Source organism: Hemicordylus capensis, chromosome 5, assembly GCF_027244095.1.
Source record: "Hemicordylus capensis ecotype Gifberg chromosome 5, rHemCap1.1.pri, whole genome shotgun sequence".
Lineage (NCBI taxonomy): Eukaryota > Metazoa > Chordata > Lepidosauria > Squamata > Cordylidae > Hemicordylus > Hemicordylus capensis.
Window position 1 is genome coordinate 216,635,933 of NC_069661.1, and position 20,873 is coordinate 216,656,805.

The 20,873-nt window shown below is 45.2% G+C and overlaps 1 protein-coding gene and 2 non-coding genes across 4 annotated transcripts; all 3 read left to right on the plus strand.

The window, feature by feature from the left end:
* Nucleotides 1-2,003: 2,003 nt before the first annotated feature.
* RPL3 (ribosomal protein L3) lies at nucleotides 2,004-16,101 on the plus strand. 2 transcript variants are annotated; one of them, XM_053256832.1, is made up of 10 exons: nucleotides 2,004-2,122; nucleotides 5,874-6,066; nucleotides 7,289-7,457; nucleotides 8,412-8,547; nucleotides 10,870-11,056; nucleotides 12,074-12,234; nucleotides 12,958-13,059; nucleotides 13,457-13,552; nucleotides 14,729-14,848; nucleotides 15,992-16,101. In XM_053256832.1, exons 1-10 carry the CDS (start codon nucleotides 2,009-2,011, stop codon nucleotides 16,034-16,036), a joined length of 1,323 nt encoding a protein of 440 aa, XP_053112807.1. In that variant the 5' UTR covers nucleotides 2,004-2,008; the 3' UTR covers nucleotides 16,037-16,101. The 2 variants fall into 2 exon arrangements, with proteins under 2 accessions (XP_053112807.1, XP_053112808.1); XM_053256833.1 differs by lacking the exon at nucleotides 2,004-2,122 and adding an exon at nucleotides 4,685-4,829.
* Nucleotides 8,362-8,411, plus strand: LOC128328618 (small nucleolar RNA U82P). Its single transcript, XR_008309339.1, has one exon. It is a non-coding gene; the product is annotated as a small nucleolar RNA U82P (small nucleolar RNA).
* On the plus strand, nucleotides 11,173-11,266 carry LOC128328613 (small nucleolar RNA U83B). Its single transcript, XR_008309335.1, has one exon. It is a non-coding gene; the product is annotated as a small nucleolar RNA U83B (small nucleolar RNA).
* Nucleotides 16,102-20,873: the final 4,772 nt, after the last annotated feature.

A 20,873-nucleotide genomic window follows, 5' to 3' on the forward strand; every position in this document is an offset into this window, starting at 1 on the left:
TGGATCAGTAGCGGAGAGGTGTGGGTATAAACGTGGGCATGAGAGCAAAGTGCAGTGGCCGCAGAGAGCAGGAAGGCATGTTCAGTGCTGGAAATATTTCCAACCTTCTCCTCCCACCCCATCAACCCCTTTGCTGCTGCTTTCCTGGCCCCACACATGGACTCAGTTCCTCCCTCTTCCCCTTGACGCAGGGCTGCACAACTTTGGCCCTCTTGCAGATGTTGGCCTCAATCTCCAATAATCCCTGATTACTGGCCACAGGGGCTGGGGATTATGGGAGCTGTAGTCCAAAAACAGCTGGAGGGCCAAAGTTGTGCAGCCCTGACTGGAAGGCAGATCTGGATTGTGCCTCCAGTTTTTAATATCCACCAATTCGGGGGTTTTCAAACTTGGGTCCCGATATTTTTGCACTACAACTTCTAACATTCTCAGCCACCATGACATACAGGGATGCATTGTAGTCCAACATCTAGGGACCAAGTTATATAATCCCGAATTGCTTTTAATGAAAAAGGAACAGGTGTCAAATTTCACACTCCAGCAAATTTTTATTTGAGTTTAGACATTTTTTGTTAGACAAAGTTGCCTTAAGTAAGTCTAGTTTCAGGCCTCTGTAGCTGTGGAAGTCACCCGAGATATCAAAATGTAATTTGTACTGATGCTTTCTCTTTGCTATATCAACATGAAGATGATTTTGTTCATTTTTCCAAAGACTGCTCGTTACGGAGAACATATGCTCCATATAGCTATAGCAAATGGGTACTGCTGCTTTGTAACACACAGCTTTGTAAATGTATATTACAGAATCAGCTCCACATTTTTGAAGCTGTAGCTTCCTTGCATATCTTCTCCTGAATGTTCAATTGTTACTATGATGGACATCACTGTGTTGAGTTGGGTGGGTGTGTTAGTAGAAGCAAATTCTGAATACAACTCCTCCTGCAAGTTATGTACTCCACCATCACCACTGCCAAGAGATGATTGTGAAATAAAAAGAGTCCAATTCAAATTCAAAGTTGTGCAGATCAGCTGGTGCTTTTTTGGTGTGAGGGAAGGGTTGTGGGAGTAATGATGGAATCTTGTCCAGAAGCCCATAAAACCTAGTTCATGTCTTTTAAAAGGGGTTAGATAAATTAATAAATAGAATGAAACAAAAGCTAAATGAAACTTCCAAGTTCAGCGGCAGTCTACCTCTGAATATCAAATACACCAATTACTGGTTAAAGGCAACATGGGAAGGCTGTTGCCTTCATGTGATTGTGATAAGGGGGGAGGCCAAAGGGTATGTGGGAGGATAGAAGGTTGGAAAGATCTGTGTAACTTGGAAGCTTGCAGCCCCATCTCACCTGGTTTTCAGATACCTACATAAAAGCAGGCTGTTTTGCTGAGTTTGGGGGATATATTGAAATAAGGCTCTCTTGTCAGGCTGTGGTTTGTGCTGCTGGTTTTTATTATTGTATTATTTATTTATTCGATTTCTATACCGCCCTTCCAAAAATGGCTCAGGGCGGTTTACACACACACACACACACACACACACACACACACACACACGGATCCCTGTCCCCAAAGGGCTCACAATCTAAAAAGAAACATAAGATAGACACCAGCAACAGTCACTGGAGGTACTATGCTGGGGTGGATAGGGCCAGCTACTCTCCCCCTGCTAAACAGAGAGAATCACCACGTTAAAAGGTGCCTCTTTGCCAAGTTAGAAGGGGTTAACTCAATGCTGCCTTTTTAGTCTTATCTACTAGAGGGCACACTTTACCTTTATATCTCTATCTCTATATTATTAATTCTCCAAGACGGGCCATGCGAGGGGACGTGGCAGAAAGGAGGCGAATGGCTGACAGAGTTCGCAAGCAGAACCACCTGATTGGGCAGTGGGGATTCCATATGCAGATACGGAGGAGCCTGTGAGAGCAGAAGCACCATGGTGATTGGGCAGTGGGGATTCCATATGCAGATAGGGAGAAGGAGCCTGTGATGGTTAAGGTCAGTTGGAATGCAACTGTTACTGGTCGGAAGAGACCTGGAGAAGACCCTCCACCATCAAGGACCCACGCCCAGAGGCTGCAATCGGCAGAAAACTGGCACAGCCCTGCTGGCCACACGCAAGGTGAGGCTGGGATCTGACCTTCCCTTGGACCTTTTGGACATTCCTCTCACTGAACTCTTTTAACCGGACTCTACCCAAACCCGTAGGAACTTGCATACGGTGCTATATTCTCTCTACCATTGCAACCACACATCCATTAGTACGCAGCCGTGTTTTATCGGGAAATTCTATTCACTCTTGCTTTTGTAAACCATATGTTAAACATTCTCTAATAAAAGTCAATCTGTTCTTGATTGTAGAGGAGAGTGGAATCTCTCTATATAAAAGGATAGTGGGCAGGGGTCTATGAAGAGAGGCTGCAGTTGTGTGAATTAGATGAGGAAACAAGATGAACAAGATCTGTTAACTCAGGAAGGAAGAGAGAGAGAGAGCGTGAAGAGTGAGGGATGGGCCCAGGCCCGTCAGCAGCCAGAGGGGAATGAGGAGCCATGGCAGTGGCAGCGAGGAAGGGCCCAGTCAACTGCTGCTGGGGCTACTGAGGCCATTGGTGGAGGGAGGTAGGCAGGCGACAGGGATGGGCCCGGGCCTGTCAGCGGACTGAGCGAAACAAGTGGCCATGGTAGCAGAGGTGGCAGCAAGGAAGGGCCGGGTCAACTGTTGCTGCTGCTGCTCCTGCAGGGAGCAGTTTCCCTGTTTTGTCTGCTTAATGTTGTGGGGCCTTTAGGGCAACAACAGGATGATGTCATACTGTGTCCAGCCATTGATAATCCTGTCATGTTATTTGGGCCTCCACTTCTGTGACTAGTAAAAAAAAAAAAAAAATCAGCAAAGAGCATTATCATATATTTGAAGCTTTATATTCAATTTCTGTTAGCAACCATCAGAACCCCTTTGAAATAATGGAACTGATTTCTATATACATACGTAGGGTCAGGCTCTGAGACTGCAATCCTATGCATACAGCAGTCAGTCCAGAGAGTGCACATGCCATCTTTGTTAAACACCATTGTGTATGATTTGCATTGTGTATGATCTGCAGTTTCCACTCTTCTTTCTTTCTTATTTATTTACATTTCTAGCCCACCCTATACCCAAAGGTCTCAGAGTGGGTTACAATAAAACCAATATAAAACTTAATTAAAATAAAAACATCATAAAATCAAAGATATTGGGGGGGGGGATACAGTGCCTAAGAGTGGAAGCTTTATAGCTTCCCTGAGCTTTTTCTGTGCATTATAGAAAACTTCCACAGGGAATTTGTGTGTGTAGGCCATTGCAAAAAGCCCTTTTTCATTTTTACTTCATGAAATGCTTGTGATTCTATCAGGGGTTGTTTTTTTTAACTGGAATTGCTGTGCAGTTGTGTTGCAGCAGCTACCACTGTTTGGCTCTGGGTCTCACAGTGCTGGAACAAAGGAAATTGACTTACACTAAATCAGTCTATTGGTGCATCTAGCTCAGTATTGGCCCTAAACTGATTGGTAGTGGCCCTCCAGCATTTCAGGCATGGGTCTTTCCCAGCCCTATCTGGAGATGCCAGGGATTGAACCTGCTCCACTACTGAACTATTTTCACTTGATCAAGTTTTCTTTTATGAGTGACATCTTGATAATAACTCCTGTACCATGATGCCTTGTTGTCTGCTAACCTTCAAAGTGATTTCATGCAGTTGCAGGCTGGGTAAAGTATAAATAGGATCTCAGCATGTAGTCTGTTCTTCAACACTAATTCACAACTCACTTGTGTGAATTAGGGCTTTCTATTAGACTTTTGTTTAATTCCCTTTGCCTGGTATATACATAGTGAATAGTTGATTCATTTGTCAAAGTTTTTTGTTGTTGGCATGCTTGCTTCCATGGTTACTCATAGCTCAGCATCTGAAACAAAATGAAAACAACTTATGTCAGCAGGATTTCAGAATGTTCAATATATGGCACTTTTTAAAGAAGAATGTCATGAGTATAAAGCAATTTATAGAAACATTTGCTCCAAGTGGGGCAGTAAGTATTTTTCATTGAGTAACTTGTGCTACAACACTGAGCAATGTGACTTTCCTTCAAATATTTCTCCAAAGAATTGACTGCAGAGCTTCAAGAAAGCTAAATATCAGTGAAGTAAGCATTCCTGGTGATATTTAAAAACGTTAACATTTTGTAGATATCAAAAATTTCCACGAACCTACATATCTTAACTCTTGCTCCCCACTATAAGAACGCTGGAGCACCTTCATTTACAGACTACGCTTTCTGAGATGAATCTTTATGGCACCTGTAGCAGATTGATTGATTGAAAGGCATTTCTGTGTTTCTACTCGCGACATTCTGCAGACGAGATTACACGTACAGAGATACGAAAATACTAGAGTGATCTATTTTATAGATAAATTCCGCATTCACACTGAAAGCCATTGCTGTTGTCCACCTGCTCCGGATTTTAGCGTAACTGTAATCGGGCCCCAGGGAAGAGCGAAGACAGGAGTGCGTGCTCTTTTTCACTCGCCGTGTGAACTTTTTAAAAATTAAATCTATGCTCCTATAGAGAATAGTGGCTATTGACAGCTTTTGTTTTTTAACCGGAAGCTGACAGCCCTTCTAGCCTTTTTCTATCTCTATGGCTAGGTGCTTCAGTACGTGCACGAACGAATAGTTAGAAAGCGCATGCGTGGTACTATACTTCTGTATCACTACGTACGTCCGGCCTGCGAGGAGATAAATAGCGCACGCGCGGCCTATTACTTCCCTTCTTCGTCGGCTCCGAGACCAAAATGGTAGGTGGTTGAGGGGTTGTGTAATCCGCCGCCATCGTTTCGGTGGTTGCTCTGGCCGCTTTGAGGCCTGGATTTTTCTTCTTTAGGGCGTTCGCTTTAGATACCCCGAGAACTATTTTTAGGTTACCTGTACGCCATCCGATGAAAGAGCCCTGGGCCTACTCCCACGCGGATTGATTTCTGTGTGTGAGACAGTCGCCTTGTCCTGATCCTACTCCATAGGAACCGAGTCGCAGTATGGCCCTTATAGATCCACATCGAGGCTCTTTTGTCGCCTTTGAAACTTGTAGGCTGGAACGCATGGAATCTTGGCTTTTTACTCAGGCTTTTATGTGATTGTTCCTATTCTGCTTTTTAATTTTTATGGTTATATTGTGCTTGTTTTAATCAGATCTGTATTTTTATAATCTAGCTAATATTTTAATTGTGTGATTTTTGTAGTCTTGTGTTAGCTTTTATGTGAACCGCCTTGTTTCACATAATTGTTTTGTGAAATCACCTTGTTCCAGATTGTTTTGATGAAAGGTGGTATAGAAATGTAACAAAAAATAAAATGGTGGTGGGTCTACTTGGCTCGTCTCATAAAGGCCTTGAAGAGTAGACCATGGGAAGCTGCTTTCTATTGAATATAGAATTATCTTGGTCTGCCTAGCTCAGTATTGTCTACTCTCCATCAACTGGCGGTGATTTATAGGTTTCAGAAAGGGATATTTTTCAGCCCTGTTTGCAAATGATAAGGATTGAACCAGAAACCACCTGTGTGCAAGGCATGTGTTGCCCCATCCATGGAGTAGTTGAAGGGATCAAGCCTTTATTATAGTGTTTTGTTTTGTTTTAAAAAACTGCTTCATTTAGAGACAGATGTCTGACAGGATTAATTTGATTTTAACGTGGCACTAATGTGATCCTGTGTACCCTAGCTTAATTCTCCAGCATTGCCGAAGGACCTTCGAGTCTTGGCTTTGCAAGAACCCTGAGTGGGGAGAGGTAAGAGAGTGCCTGGTCCAAAGGCCCCCTAATGAGCAGGTTCTGTTTTCTTTCTAGTCCCACCGAAAGTTCTCGGCTCCCAGGCATGGCTCGCTGGGCTTTCTGCCCCGCAAGCGCAGTCGTCGCCATCGTGGCAAAGTGAAGAGCTTCCCTAAGGATGATCCCAACAAGCCCATCCACCTCACTGCATTCCTTGGGTACAAGGCCGGCATGACCCACATCGTCCGGGAAGTTGACAGGGCTGGTTCCAGTATGTATTTCTTCTGTCTTGGGAGGGAGGTGGAATTAATATTTGCCATTTGCATAACCTTGCCAGCAAAGCTGGCTTTATGAGAAGGGTAGTGCTGGTGGGGGAGGGTTTGATAGAAGGGGGGGGCTTGAGTGGGGCACTTGTGGATTTCATTAAGGGCCCTTTTACCTACACTCCCATAATCATTGCTTACAACTCGGGTCGAAGACAGGCCATTATTATCATTGCAGTATTGCAGATGGACTGAGGCTGGAAGATGGTAGCTTGCCAAGGGCCCCTAAACTCATAGCAGAGGTCAGATTTGCACTAGGGACTTCTTTATCCTTTATCCTTCTTTATCCTTCTCTGATCCTCTATGAAGGATCATCTTTGCTTGCCCAGACATTAAGATGATTTTCAGAGGCTCTTCTCTGGGTCTCATTTCCTTTGAAGGTCAAGTGGATAGCAACTTCCACCTGCTGGGAGTAGTAGTAAGCTGAGGGAGAACTTTTACACATTCTCAAAGTGGTTTACATAGAAAAAATAAAGTAAATAAGATGATTCTCTGTCCCCAAAGGGCTCACAATCTAAAAGAAGGTTTAGATTGGTTTTTATTTTGCCTGTGTGTATGTATTTCCGTTTCATTTTTTTGCTTTATATTCAAATATAATTTGAATGTAAAGCAAAAATAATGAAATTTCCTTTGTTTTATGTACTGTCAGTGAGCCACCATGAAAGTAAAAGTACTGACAGGTAGGATATAAATATTTTAAATAAATCACTAGCCCATCATGCCAAATCAGCTCATATTAGGTGGGAGAAAGGAGCAGATAGTTACGTCCATTTGTTTAATTTAGCAGTTCTAAAAGGTGAGTTATAAGAAAGTGTGTTGCTAACCCCCAACTTGAGTATTCTGAACACTTCAGGTCTAGCTTCGTTTTGGATGTAATCTCTGTAAGAGGCATTCCGACTTGATGACTACAACTTGCATAATCCCCATCCAAAGGCCATTGTACTACAGCCTTGGAGAAGCCACTGCCAGTCTGTGAAGACAATACTGAGCTAGATAGACCAATGGTCTGACTCAGTAAATGGCAGCTTCCTGTGTTCCAGGTGGGGATGCTGGGAGTTGTCAGCACCTGGGAAGCCCTCTTACGGGGAACATTGGATGTAATGTTTGTCTGTTATAGAAACAGATTGATTCATTATTTTAGTGCTAACCTGTACCATGTAACTTTCACAGAGGTGAACAAGAAAGAAGTTGTAGAGGCTGTCACTGTGGTGGAGACCCCACCCATGGTCATTGTGGGTATTGTGGGTTATGTGCAAACCCCCCGTGGTCTTCGCACCTTCAGGACCATCTTTGCTGAGCACATCAGTGATGAATGCAAGCGTCGTTTCTACAAGAATTGGTATGATTCTGAGAATGTTCCTAGTTAAGGAAATGAACTTTATTGCACTCTTGGGAGAATCTGATAATTCAGGACTCCTAAATCTCACTTCCTTAAGTGGGGGGACACAATGGTAATTTACCTAAGCTTTGATCTCATAAAGAGTAGTCGAATACTTTTTGAACTGGAGAACACAGATTTTGCATTAGAAGAGCTTGTTTATATTATGGTCCTGAGCTTAAAAGATGGTGGTGGTACCTATACATGAGCACTACACATGATGATCTCCTCGACGGGCGGACATAAAGAAATCACCTTTGGTGCTTGTTGCTGATTGTCGAGTACTGAGTGTAGTTTGCTCTTCTAGGGTGGTATAAGTGTGTTTGTCTTCTCCAGTGAAGGGAATAAATTTCCATTGAGTTTTTGTAGGATCTGTACCAGTAGGCTTGAGGATTTCCCTCGCATACCATGTGGTGGCAAGTGCCTATTGTTTGTCCAAGAGTTTCCCCAACAACACTTTTAGCTCTGAACTTAGTGTGAGCAGATATAAAAGGCCTCGCCTCCCCAACCCAATGGAGTAGGTTTGACGGATGGCAAGAAGATGGTGCTGCCGCTGTAATTATTGAGGCAAGATTTTGTAGCTTTAAGCAGAAGTTGAGAGCAATTGCAAAACATAACAAACCTCTAAAATACAAAATGAGTTTCTAAAACTAATATAATAATCTCTTATTGACTGCTTATTAACGTCCTTTGGATGTATTTGTGGCAGCTCCGCTCAGCTCTGGGCATCATTGCCTTTGGCTGATGAGCTCCAGGCTCCGCTTGCCGGTGGAAACGGCTCCTGTGGGAAAGGCGCCTTGGAAGCCGGCAATGAGCCAAAACCAACCCCTGGGGCAGCTTATTCCACTCAACCACCTCCCTGGGTGGGCTGATGAAGGGCTGTGCCAATCCCCCTCTCTGATCTGCTCCTTGAAGGCATAAGTCCAAGAAGAAGGCTTTTACAAAGTACTGCAAGAAGTGGCAGGATGAGGAAGGCAAGAAGCAACTGGAGAAGGACTTCAACAGCATGAAGAAATACTGCCAAGTTATCAGGGTCCTCGCTCACACACAGGTGAGCCCTTACCCGTTCCATCCAGAGCATATGGATTTTAAAATGTGTGAAAGTCAGTGGCCCTGTTCAGACACAGCTGCACAACTTCTGCCCTGCTGCAGATGTCTTCCCTAATTAGCTTCCATAATTCCTGACTATTGGCCACGGAGGCTAGGGATGATGAGCGTTGTAGTCCAGAAACAGCTGGAGGGCCAAAGTTTTGCAGACCTGTACTAAATCATGCTTTGGCTTAAGGATTGTGAACCTCATAATAATTTGTGTGCCTCCTCTTCCCCTTTGCAGGTGGGGGGTGGGGGTGGGGCGTTCCTCCATTTGTGATTTAGAACAAACTGTGGACTTGGGATGAATGAAGCCAGCAAATCCCTGCTTGTTTTAACTATAGTTTGTGAGCAAGCTGATTCAAAGTTTTAATTCATTATCAAGCCATAGTTTTGCATGATGTCTGAACCAGGCCACTAGTGGGTATACTCACCTGTACCCTTCAAAGAGGAAGTTGCACCACTGCGCAAGTCTCTTGCCAGGGCTCCTTCACTATTAAACATGTGTTGATTGAGTGTCCTGTGTTTTTTAAATGCTCCTTGCACTTTTCTGTGGATCGTCTTCTCCGAGTTGTAACACATGAGCCTGTTTGTTTCAGGGTGAAGATGTTAGTTTTTGTGCTATTGGCTGTGGCCAATTGGCTGGCTGACCTTTGAGAGCTTGGGAATTTATGGGACCTGTTGCCTAGATCAGGAATTCTTAACTGGGGGTCCATGGGATAGGTTCAGGGGGTCCATGCAAAATCAAATATAATGAAAGGTACCTCCCCCAGAGTATTTATAATCCTGAGATTGTAGTTAGATCTACATTGTTGACAAAAGACACCAGAGTGTAACTTTTTACTACAGACTATTTTTCCCAGCCCTTTCCAGCAGTGCATACCAGAAGGTCCAGAGCTTTTTAAAAACCCAATTCTTTGCTTTACTGCATTTAATTTGCTATGGGTGAGCTAGAATAAAGCTCTTGTAAATGACTGTCCTGAGTACTTTTCCCCCCTTTTGGGCGGGGGTGGGTGGGGTGGCGCTTATCAAAATATGGGGTTGAGGGTCCACAGATAATACTTACAGATCTGGGCGGGGGGGCGTGTCTGTAAGAGCAAACTGGTTAAGAACACTTGGCCTATATGCTGCTGCACAATAACCCCTTACCCAGCCTACCCCTTTTGGCAAGATGCTATCTCAAAGCAGTTCTGTGGGTGTAGAATTCAAATTTTGCAACATCCCAGTCAGCAGCCATGGAATACTGGGCAGCAGGAGGTGGCAGCCATCATCTGGAAGAGTGCCAGGTTTTGCCACTTGTGTTCAGTGCATTACTGCCTTGCTTCTAGTACTATGAAAGTCCTTGCGAAACATAATGGCTAAATCTCACGTAGCTGGTACGATGTAAAGAGGTTGACGTTTAGCTGGAAATCCAGATGGCTTTCTTGGAGGGCTTGTAATTCATGGCACAAATCACAAGAATCTTTTAAAGGATTCTTACTGTTCAGTTCATTGCTTGAGACAGGTGTTTATTCTAATGCACCAACAGATCTGTTGATGAAGGTCTTTGAAAAGAAGTGCGGCAAGATGCGTGATGCTGTTTCTAACTAAATAAAATTTGTTGCCTTTTTTTTTAGTCTAGAGGGCTTTTCAGAAGGTTTCGTAGTAATGGGCAATATCTGTCAAAATTGCACAAATAATTAAAATTAGCTGGGCCAGGAGCAGAACATCTGTGCCTCCGCCAGCCTGCATCTCCTCCCACCCCCATGCTCAGCCTGCTGCTTCTCCCCCTGCGCCATCCCCCCCCCTTTGTGCCTGGCCAGTCAGCCCGCCACCTCCTCCCACCCACCTGCCAATTCCCAGTGGCCAGGCCACCACCACCTGCTCCTGCTGCCCACCCTCCAGCAGGAACAACTCACTTCTCCCTGCCCAGCACTTTCTGGCTGGTGGGCCGGCCAGAAAGCCAGCCCGCTGCCACCTCACACCTGTCCGTCAATTTGCAGGCCAGGTCTCCTCCCGGCGGTCAGGCTGGCCTGCTGCTGCCTCCTGTTTCCAGCAGCTGGCCGGTCTGGGCCGCTGCCGCCATTGTCTCCCGTCCCCGTCGCTATCCCCCAGGCAGCTGCTCTCGTGAGAGCTGCCGTGCATGAGATTAGTGACGGTTACACCTAGGAGAAATAAATATATAGATAGCAGCATGAGATCACCCCTCACCTTTGGTGACTGAGCTGGAAATACCTGCCTGGTGCAGGATTTCATTAGACATGTCACAAATAGTACTATAATACTACTTATCTGGATCCTCCAGATGCGCAAGCTCCCACTGCGACAGAAGAAGTCTCACCTGATGGAGATCCAGGTGAACGGTGGCACCGTGGCTGAGAAGGTGGACTGGGCTCGAGAGAAGCTGGAGCAGCAGGTGCCCGTGTCGAATGTTTTTGGCCAGGATGAAATGATTGATGTCATTGGAGTCACCAAGGGCAAGGGATACAAAGGTAACTCATGCCTCAGATGGCAGTATGTCATAGACGAAGTTACTAAGAGTGTGTGGAATAGGTTTTTTGTCTTGCTGTGAGTGGGGTGCATTATCCTGTGTCCTCACTAGGGAAAAGCTGTTCAGTGATGAGGTCATGGAATATGCACTGGGCACAGTGCCTGATCATCCGTGAGGAGTCATTCCATGCTGCCTTCCTTCTGAGACCAGCTTTGGAACAAAGGATGGGTGTGGCTATTCTTTTGCAGAGGCAAAAGAAAGGCGGGTTGAACCAAGGGTCCACAAATATCAACTTGGCATAGTAGCCAAGCATCAGCTATCCCCAGCACCTTCAAGTGCACATGCACCAGACAGCCAGGCACACGCATCATCTGCACCCCAAGCACATTTCCAATAAGCATATTTTTTTGCATGGGAGATTCTTCATCTAAGTTTGGGCTCTCAGAATGGCCCAAAAGTGTTCTGTTAGAACCTTGAGTAAAAGTCCCTGTTTAAAGGCAAGAAGGGAAATCTATATTCAGTTCACTTTCTTTCAACTGTTCCTGACTGCAAACTTTGACTCCTTATGATATTCTCCAGAGATTGCAATCCTATGGACACTTTCCTAGAAAGCTCAGTTGAAATCAGTGGCTGTTTTCTGAGTTAGAATGCATAGACTCAGGCTGCAAAAACACTTTAACACTTTTCTCGTGCTCTCGTGCGCACTCGCTCTCTCTCGCTCTCTCTCTCTCTCTTGGAATCCTTTCTAGCTCTGGTCAGTGTGCCTGGGCCTCATTGTTATCGGCTCATTCTCTCCAGCTCAGTTCAAAGGGACACGCACCAGGACTGGTTCTTTGAAGCCCTGAGTTTGGTTACCAATGTCAAATGCAAGGGTGCAGGTTATGGCCTCCTTGGTGGCGAAAAGCTTACTCTCAGTGGCTTTTGTTGCATACAGTGGCTCTGAAACTTGAATGGCAACCCTTCATGCTGCAGAGCTGAGTAGTTCAAACAAGTTGGATGTCTTCTGTCTTGGTCTTAGGGGTTACCAGCCGATGGCACACCAAGAAGTTGCCCCGCAAGACTCACAGGGGTCTGCGCAAAGTAGCCTGCATTGGGGCCTGGCATCCTGCTCGCGTGGCCTTCTCAGTGGCCCGAGCTGGTCAGAAGGGGTACCATCACCGCACAGAAATCAACAAGAAGGTGAGCAGGTGCTTGGCAGTGTGTGGCTGTGAACTGGAATGGAGGATGCACGCATGTTGTCTGCTCCTAAGGGTGCTTGCAGAGTTGCAGGAGGGTAGAAGGAGACTTGGCAGCAGAGGTTTATTTACTGGGCTGGATTTGAGCTTGCAACTGGAGAGGTCTGTGCCAAGCTCATCTACAAGATGGTTCCACTTAATGGTTGCCCTGCAGCATGGCAGTTCCTGCAAGGGAGAGCAGTGCTTCATTGAAGAATAGTCCAGTCTGCTGCAGGGCTGTTCATCCCCCCCTATTATTATTATTAATACATTTACATCCTGCTCGTCCTCCAAGGAACCCAGAGCGGTGTACTACATACTTGAGTTTCTCTTTCACAACAGCCCCGTGAAGTAGGTTAGGGAGAGAGAGAAGTGACTGGCCCAGAGTCACCCAGCTAGTATCATGGCGGAATGGGCATTTGAACTTGGGTCTCCCCGGTCCTAGTCCAGCACTCTAACCACTACACCACCCTGGCTCTTAATGGGCGCAGTGTGTCATCGTCAGTGCTAAGATAGTCACTGCAGTTGATAGCGAGAGCTGGGGTGAGATTATTACCTTCTTGTATTTTTGAGGTGGCTGTTAGTGTTTGGGGAAGCAAATTCCTTGAGGTCTTCCTAACAGGTGGATGTTGGCTTTTTTGGACCTCAACTTTTCACTGTCTAATGGCGGGCACCTGTATTCTCTTAGATCTACAAGATTGGCCAAGGATACACAACCAAGGATGGCAAGCTGATCAAAAACAATGCTTCCACAGACTATGACCTGTCTGATAAGAGTATTAACCCCCTGGTGAGTAGCTTGCCTGTCACAGTTGGCAGTGTGGGTAGAACATTGCTGGGCAGGAAGCCTTTGTATTGTGTCCTGTGGCCTAAAGATTGAGTGCGTGCTGCTCTCTGGAGTCACAGGCAAAGTAGGACCCCTTCCAGTATCCTTGGGGATGCCATCCTGCTTCAGCATAAAATAACTTCGCCCCATCTCACAGGCACATCATGCTTCTGTTGGGTGGCTGTCAGCCATTAATTTTTCTTCTGTTTGGGGTTTTCTCGTGGCCTATGGCTAGTACAGTAAAGTTTTCCTATGCCTGGGTCTGGCATAGATTACACTGGAAGAATCACTGGATTTAGTAGTCGGGTCACCGAGCATTAAGTGCTGCTTTATGCGTTGATGTGCTGTTCCTCTTTTACAGGGTGGGTTTGTCCATTATGGTGAAGTGATCCATGACTTTATCATGCTGAAGGGCTGTGTTGTAGGGACCAAGAAGAGAGTTCTCACTCTGCGCAAGGTGAGCAATTCAACTACACTATAGAGGCTATTGACTCCCCTTTGCTGGATTATTGAGCAACGCATTTAGGGTGGTGCACTTGTAGGAGAGTCTCCCTGGAGCGGTTAAACTCAACCCAGTAATGCCAAAGAGCTGGAAAACTCTTGTACCAAAGATCTGGAAGATCTCTTGTACTGAAAGTTGGCAGTGTGCACTCCAAAACAGCAGGTGAGATGTCCATACTGTCTCCGAGATGGCCAGTTCCCCCATGAGGTGTGAGTGTGGACTCCCATTCCCTGTCACCTCAGCTACACTTCCATTATTGGTGGAAATGGGTGGCAGCCAGGCATGCCCGCAAGCAATGTAAGGGTCAGCTGTGCCTCATGGGCTGCAATGGGCACCTCTATTTCCTGGTTCGTCCAGGACCATAGCCCTATTCAGACATTATTTTGTACTAGTGTACAGACATCTGTGAGTGAGAGAGAATATGAATGACTACCTGAGTTAATTTAAAAATTGAACCTGGGAATAGTCCCCTCAAATGCAGGAAGTATATTGCTGTACCTGTGTTCAGCATAATGTGTGAATAAGGCTCATGTCTGCTGCAAATCAGGCCCAAGAAGAACCTAAATCTGACACGGTTGCACATGTTAGATGCAGGACTCGGATCTAAAGGAAGCATTGTATACCTGTGTGTGGCATCTCATGCCATTTGAGAGAGGCTAGGGACTTTAGTACATAAGAACTGTGAGGTTGAATAGAGGAACGGGGGAGCTGCCTTATACCAAGTCAGACCCTTGGTCCATCTAGCTCAGAATTGTCTACACTGACTGGCAGTGGCTCTCCCAACGTTTCAGGCGGGAGTCTTTCCCAGCCCTACCTGAAGATGCCAGGGAGTGATCCTGGGCCCTTCTGCACATAAGCATGCAGATGGTCTACCACTAAGCTATGGCCCTTAGTGCTCACGTGTAGTCTCCCATCCAAATGCAAACCAAAGCAGACCCTTCTTAGCAAAGGAGAGAATTCATGCTTGCTACCATAAGACCAGTTCTCCTCTAGAGGGCTCTAGAAAAGCATTTCTTGACTATTGGCTTCCTACCCCATCTCCAGGGATTCCAGTGGGTGGTCTGTAGTTGGTTGTAATAGCCCTTGAAGTTTCATCCTAATCTCCCCCCCCCCTTTCCTCTTCCCCCTTAGTCCTTACTTGTGCAGACCAAGCGTCGGGCTTTGGAGAAGATTGACTTGAAGTTTATTGACACCACTTCCAAGTTTGGTCATGGCCGCTTCCAGACTGCAGAGGAAAAGAAGGCTTTCATGGTAAGGGGGCTTGCTTTCTGGTGTGCGGTTTGTGTTCCTTTGTGTATAGCACAAGCACAGGAATTTGTTCCCTGGATTAGCAATAAGGTTGGTTTCTCTTGCATGGCATTTGCTACCTGGAGATCCACATCCTATGCAGGCATCTTCCGTGCTGCCTGCCTCCGGAGTACAACTTCTAGTAAACAATACTGCTTAAGTAGTAATGGCATGAGTGCCTGAGTCGGGAACTGTGGAGAACATAAGCAGAATTGTGTGTCCTGTGCTTGGAACAAAGTGTGTGCATTTGCACAGACTTCTGCTTCAAAAATCTGTATTTTCCAAAAATTTGAATTTTTGTCAGGATTAGATCAATCGAGCAAGTTGCTTCTTGTGACATCTGAGCCTTCTTGGAACTACAGATATACTTCTTAGCAGTGTCACAAAGCACCGCGGGCTAAAGCTATGCATGAAATTAAGATGCCAGATTCCATATATAAGTAGAACAGCATTGGCATACATCTTGCCTATGAAAGCCTTAGCTTTGCTTAAGGCTTAATTTAAGCCCCTTAATTCAAATATACTGGGTCAAAGGACTTGCCTGTGCATTCATTGAAAGACTTTCTGAAATTGATGGTTCAGCTCATCTAGTTCTTACCAAGGAAGCTTTTTTATTTCCTGTATTAGTGATGTGCTGACTTCAGTCTTGTAGTTGAGTTACTCTGTAAAGGTATTTTTACTTTTATAAAATACAGGAATATAGGAGCCTGTTTAATCATGCCTAATCCAGTACCTTCTCTGAGATCTGTAACTAGCAGGCACTCTGTATGGGGTAGGCAACCTTAACTCTCCACTTGTTGAACTACAACTCCCATCACCCCTAGCTACAATTTATTGTGGCTAGGATGGTAGGAGTTGTAATTTAACAGTTTGCCTACCCCTGCACTGGTGATGCCCAATAAATTTGGCCACCAATTAACACTAATCTCCCTTCTGTCCTACACAATGCATCTTATATGGCCAGTAGGTGGCAGTAGACTTTAACAATTGTCTGTCATTCTACTGATTTCTGCTAAAATAAGTCCGCTAGCCTAATGTTAATTGGCTAGATACACTGTGAGGTGGTGTGTCTCTTGTTTAGACTAACCTTAGTAATTTTCTTTGCAGGGACCACTCAAGAAAGATCATATTGCTAAAGAAGAGACAGCTTAGTTTCTGGAAAATTATGATCATCTGATCTGTAGTCTACAATAAAGCTACTACTGTTTCAAACACCACTTTTCTGCCTTCTGCTTTATGAATGATAGAACTGTTGCTCTGATAAGTGTGATAATGGCACTGGTTTTAAATGGTGGGAAATGATATTCCTGTCATGTGAACATAAACAGATGTCTAATGTGACACATACACCATTGCATCAGACTTTGCTTCCATATGGGCTGCATCCTTAAACTCAAAAGCATGTTGTCAGGGGAGGGGAAATTGGGTGAAAACATTCCAGCAACTGTCTCTGGAAGCTCAGATATCAGTCAATATCTCAAATACTGAATTAGATGGGACTTTGCTGCAGGAGACCCTTGAATATTGTGAGGTTTACGTTCTACAAAAGTACTGCAAAACTTAAAACTGCAATTTAAAGTTAAAACTAACCTGAAAAATAGGATTAGGTTCCTGGGATTCTGCGAATGAGCAGCCTTCACTACTGCTCAGCTGAGAGAGGGGTTGTGGATTTAAAAGTTAAAGGGATTATTCCAATCACTTCTCAGCCTAGAAGCTGCATGGACTGGTTATACATGGGGCTGGGGATTTAAAAATTGAACGAGCAGCCTGCTGGTACTTAGTGGTGCAGGCTGCATTTGCAATACACAAACTTAGTTATTGGTGGTTTTGGTCATTCATGGGGTTAGGAATTTAAAAGTTAAGGGTGTGCTCACTTGAACTTTTAAATCCCAACCAGAAAACCCCACAAAAGAGCAACACTATTCCCACAATAATGAAACTGTACCACCAAGTAGCTGTGAACAGTCAAAACTGTAGACTCTAAATTGGCGTTATTTGAGGGTCTGCTATACTAACATTTATTGTCCAGAGGGGAAGTATGCTTTTTGTCGTAGGAGGACAATGTTGCTGATTCTTCATTGTAGAGATGGATTTACAGCAACTACATGTCTTACTTGCCTGGACTAGTTCATATCCATAGCAATGCCTTGTGCACAAACCCAGATTGGAGACTGTCCTTTACAGTCTTTTTCAAGATGTGGATTATTTGGTGAGAGAAACTGCGGGAGCCTCAGATGGTTTGTTCTTAAGCTGACCTTGCTTCATCCTTCTTGGTGTGGACTGTCATGCACATGGTGCATGATAGCAGCAAGTGGAGGATAGTTGTAGAATTTGAGTACATAGGCAGACAACCAGAGTTGAAGATTAGGTGCTATCCGGTCCAGGATTCTTTTGAACTTTAAAATACTAGAACCAGTGCCAAGGTGACTCTCACACCTGGAGGAAGAGTGGGATATAAATAAATATTTGTTCAGGATGTGACCATCTGGCTCCTTCTAGCACAGGACTTGGCAACTGATGGCCACTGGGACACATCTGGCTAGCCCAGCAGCAGAGAGGAAAGGGTGGAGAGCATAATACTTGTGGCAAAGGTTTTCAGGCCATGACAATGAACCTGTTTCCTATCAGTGTGGTAGAACCTCAAGCAATAGGCTAATAAATCATAAACTTCCAGGCTGGCTCAAGGTTTGTCGCCCTGATACTCTCCTCCCTGGTGCATTCTGGGCTTCCAAAACTTGCTTTCACCACATAATCTGAGAAGTTCAATTCTATAGTTTGCTTGCACAGCAGTTAAGCTGCACTGCACAATCTACAGTTCACTTGCACTACATAAACATGTTCAGTTCCATGGTTCATTTGCACTGCAGAATCAGATGTTCAAGGAAGAGCTAACTCAGAAGGCAAATGGACGGCGACTCCTCATTAGGGGCAGAGGGGGTGTTGCCCGCCCTCCTTGCCAGCCCCACATTCTTGCCAGCTCCCCATTCTCTCACCAAACATACAATCTCTTCCTCTGTCTTGCTTGAATATTGCTTTTGCATTTCCATTGCTTACCAGTAGATGGCCCTGGCTGTTGGTCTTTTTTTTCTAAATTCCTTTGTAAAACCATTTCTTTCCTCTTAAGGTGTTCAGTGGGATCCTGCTCCCAAATGAAGTAATTATCATATTTAGTCACTACCCAAATTGCATTGTTAGTGCCCCCAACACCAATCAGGATGTGCATTTCTCTCTGGCCCCCCAGCCCTGCCCCCCAACCAATCAGAAGTCAGAATAGGTTACTGTTACAGGCACTTATTCTGACCAATAGTCAGCAAGCCAGCCTGCCTAGTCATCTGATTTCCCAGGGTCCTTCTAGGCAGGCTGAGCAGACTTTCTGGAGATATGTGTGCAAAATGGGAGCAATCAGTCTGTGAACCATTGGCATTCAGATGGTAGCCGCCCTAGCTACCTTTCTCTACCCTCCCCTTCTCCAGAAGGAAGTTGGACTTTGTTGTCCTCACTCAGCACCCCAGCAAAGCCCTCGGGAGGCATTGAATTTCTCCAGCATTTGCTTGGAGGTCTTTTTATCTCTTCTGGAAAATGCCACGAGCAAATCTTGGCTTTCAAAACTTTCAGAGATCTAGAGAATGGGGGAAAGTGGGAGATCGGGTAGGCTGGCGTTTCCTCGTGGTAGTTCTTTTATTAACAAGCAAGCAGTCCCCTGCCTTCTCTCTTGTTCTGGGACTTTAAGCAAAACCTCTGGTTAGTTCTCTTATTTTTCTTAGTCTCTCACCTCTTTTGAGGGTGAAAGAGAGGGAGTGGGTTATAGCAATCTTTTAAAAAGCATTTTAACTGAAATTACTAATTGGACAATTTCAGACTTATCCTGTTTGAAATGTGTGTGTCTTTTAATGCAGAAATGTGTTATTTAATAATTTTGAGATTATTACCTTCTCTTCATTGGTAACCTAACAGGCACAGCTTGGAAACCAGGCCAGTCCAAAATAGCCAAGTAGCTCCAGCAGTCTATAGTCCTCATGCCAGTTCCTGTTGGTAACAAATATTTAGATATTGCTTTTCAAGAAAAGTTCCCAAAGCAGTATACATAGACAGATAGATAAAATGGCTCCCTGTCCCCAAAGGTCTCAGTCTTAAAAACAAAACAAAACACCACAACATATGATAGACCCCAGCAACAGCCTCTGAAGGGATGCTCTGCTGGGGGTGGATAGGGGCAGTTATTCTTCTCCTGCTAAATAAAGAGAATTGCCACTTTTAAAAGCTGCCTTTTGACTCAGCAGGATTGGTTGGTTATTTTGTTTTACCTCCCACCCTTTTCTTTTTTTCTTTTTCTTTTTGGTGAGTGGTAGTCGTATTGAAAGGAGAGGTCCTTGGTATAGCTTCATTGGACAGGTTTATGAATTATATGGCTTAATTTTCAAATCTTAATACTCAAGTGTTGCACAGAACTGCAGCTAATTCTATGAAGTGTATTCCAAGTAAAGCCTTAATGAACTCATTGACGCTTACTCCCAAGTAACTGCTGTGTGTATAGGACTGCAGCCCCAGGACATATCCCAGAAATGTGTATAATGTGACAGAGGGAGAAAGAAGGCTTGCGTTTTAAATATACATATTTAAATGTGTATATTTGTGAGAATAAAGGAAACTAGCGGGCTCTGTGTGTGTGTGGCGAAATACACTGTGGTATTTTCAAGTTGTGTGAAACGTGTGTGTATGCAGGTACTACCTGCAAATACTCCAACCCTCACCCTGCCCCCTTCAGCTGATCATTTTAGCTTGATCCTGAATGGGATGAAGAGGAGAGGGCTGAGATTGCAAGGAGGGGGAGAAATGGAGGCAGTCTTGATAGAAGACAGGATGGAGCTGCTGAAGAGAAGAAGAGGCATGGGGAGTTTAGGTGGGGGGGTGGGCCATTGCTACTGTCCACACCAACACCTACAATTAACCACTAAGGGCAGGAATCCTTTACTCACAGCCAACCAAGGGGCAAATTTAGCGCTAAATAGCCCGCTGCCAAGAGTGCTGGTGTTAGAGAGGAGAGCTGGTCTTGTGGTAGCAAGCATGACTTATCCCCATAGCTAAGCAGGGTCTGCCCTGGTTGCATATGAATGGGAGACTTGATGTGTGAGCCCTGCAAGATATTCAGGAGATGAAGCTGCTCTGGGAAGAGCAGAAGGTTTCAAGTTCCCTCCCTGGCATCTCCAAGATAGGTCTGAGAGAGATTCCTGCCTGCAACCTTAGAGAAGCCGCTGCCAGTCTGTGAAGACAATACTGAGCTAGATAGACCAATGGTCTGACTCAGTATATGGCAGTTTCCTATGTTCCTATGAATGATGAGATTTTGGTTGAGACAAGCAAACCACTTTAAAGGTAAAATGTGCCGTCGACTCCTGACTACCACAGAGCCCTGTGGTTGTCTTTAAGAACATAAGAACAGCCCTGCTGGATCGGGCTCAAGGCCCATCTAGTCCAGCATCCTGTTTCGCACAGTGGCCCACCAGATGCCGCTGGAAGCCACAGGCAGGAGTTTAGGGTGTGCCCTCTCTCCTGCCATTGCTCCCCTGCAACTGGTACTCAGAGGCACACCCCTGAGGCGGCCCACAGCCCTCTCACTAGTAGCCATTGATAGACCTCTCCTCCATGAAGTCATCCAAACCCCTCTTAAAGCCATCCAGGTTGTTGGCCGTCACCACATCCTGTGGCAGAGAGTTCCACATAAGAACATAAGAACAGCCCTGCTGGATCAGGCTCAAGGCCCATTCTACCAAGGTCTTTGGTAGAATACTGGAGGGGTTTACCATTGCCTCCTCCCGCACAGTCTGAGATGTTGCCTTTCAGCACCTTCCTAGCTCGCTGCTGCCTGATATAGGTGTTTCCCGTAGTCTAGGAAACATATCAGCAGGGATTCAAACCAGCAGCCTCTGGCTTGGTAGTCAAGTCCTTTCCCTGCTGCACCATTAGGTGGCTTTACAGATGGAGAAAACCA

What these genes read in the sequence shown, in the direction of transcription:
- RPL3 (XM_053256832.1), top strand. Translation starts at nt 2,009, where the DNA reads ATGCAACTGTTACTGGTCGGAAGAGACCTGGAGAAGACCCTCCACCAT. An exon ending in CGTCGTTTCTACAAGAATTG is followed by an intron (nt 7,458 to 8,411) that starts GTATGATTCTGA and finishes TGCTCCTTGAAG; the next exon opens with GCATAAGTCCAAGAAGAAGG. An exon ending in AGGAAAAGAAGGCTTTCATG is followed by an intron (nt 14,849 to 15,991) that starts GTAAGGGGGCTT and finishes TTTTCTTTGCAG; the next exon opens with GGACCACTCAAGAAAGATCA.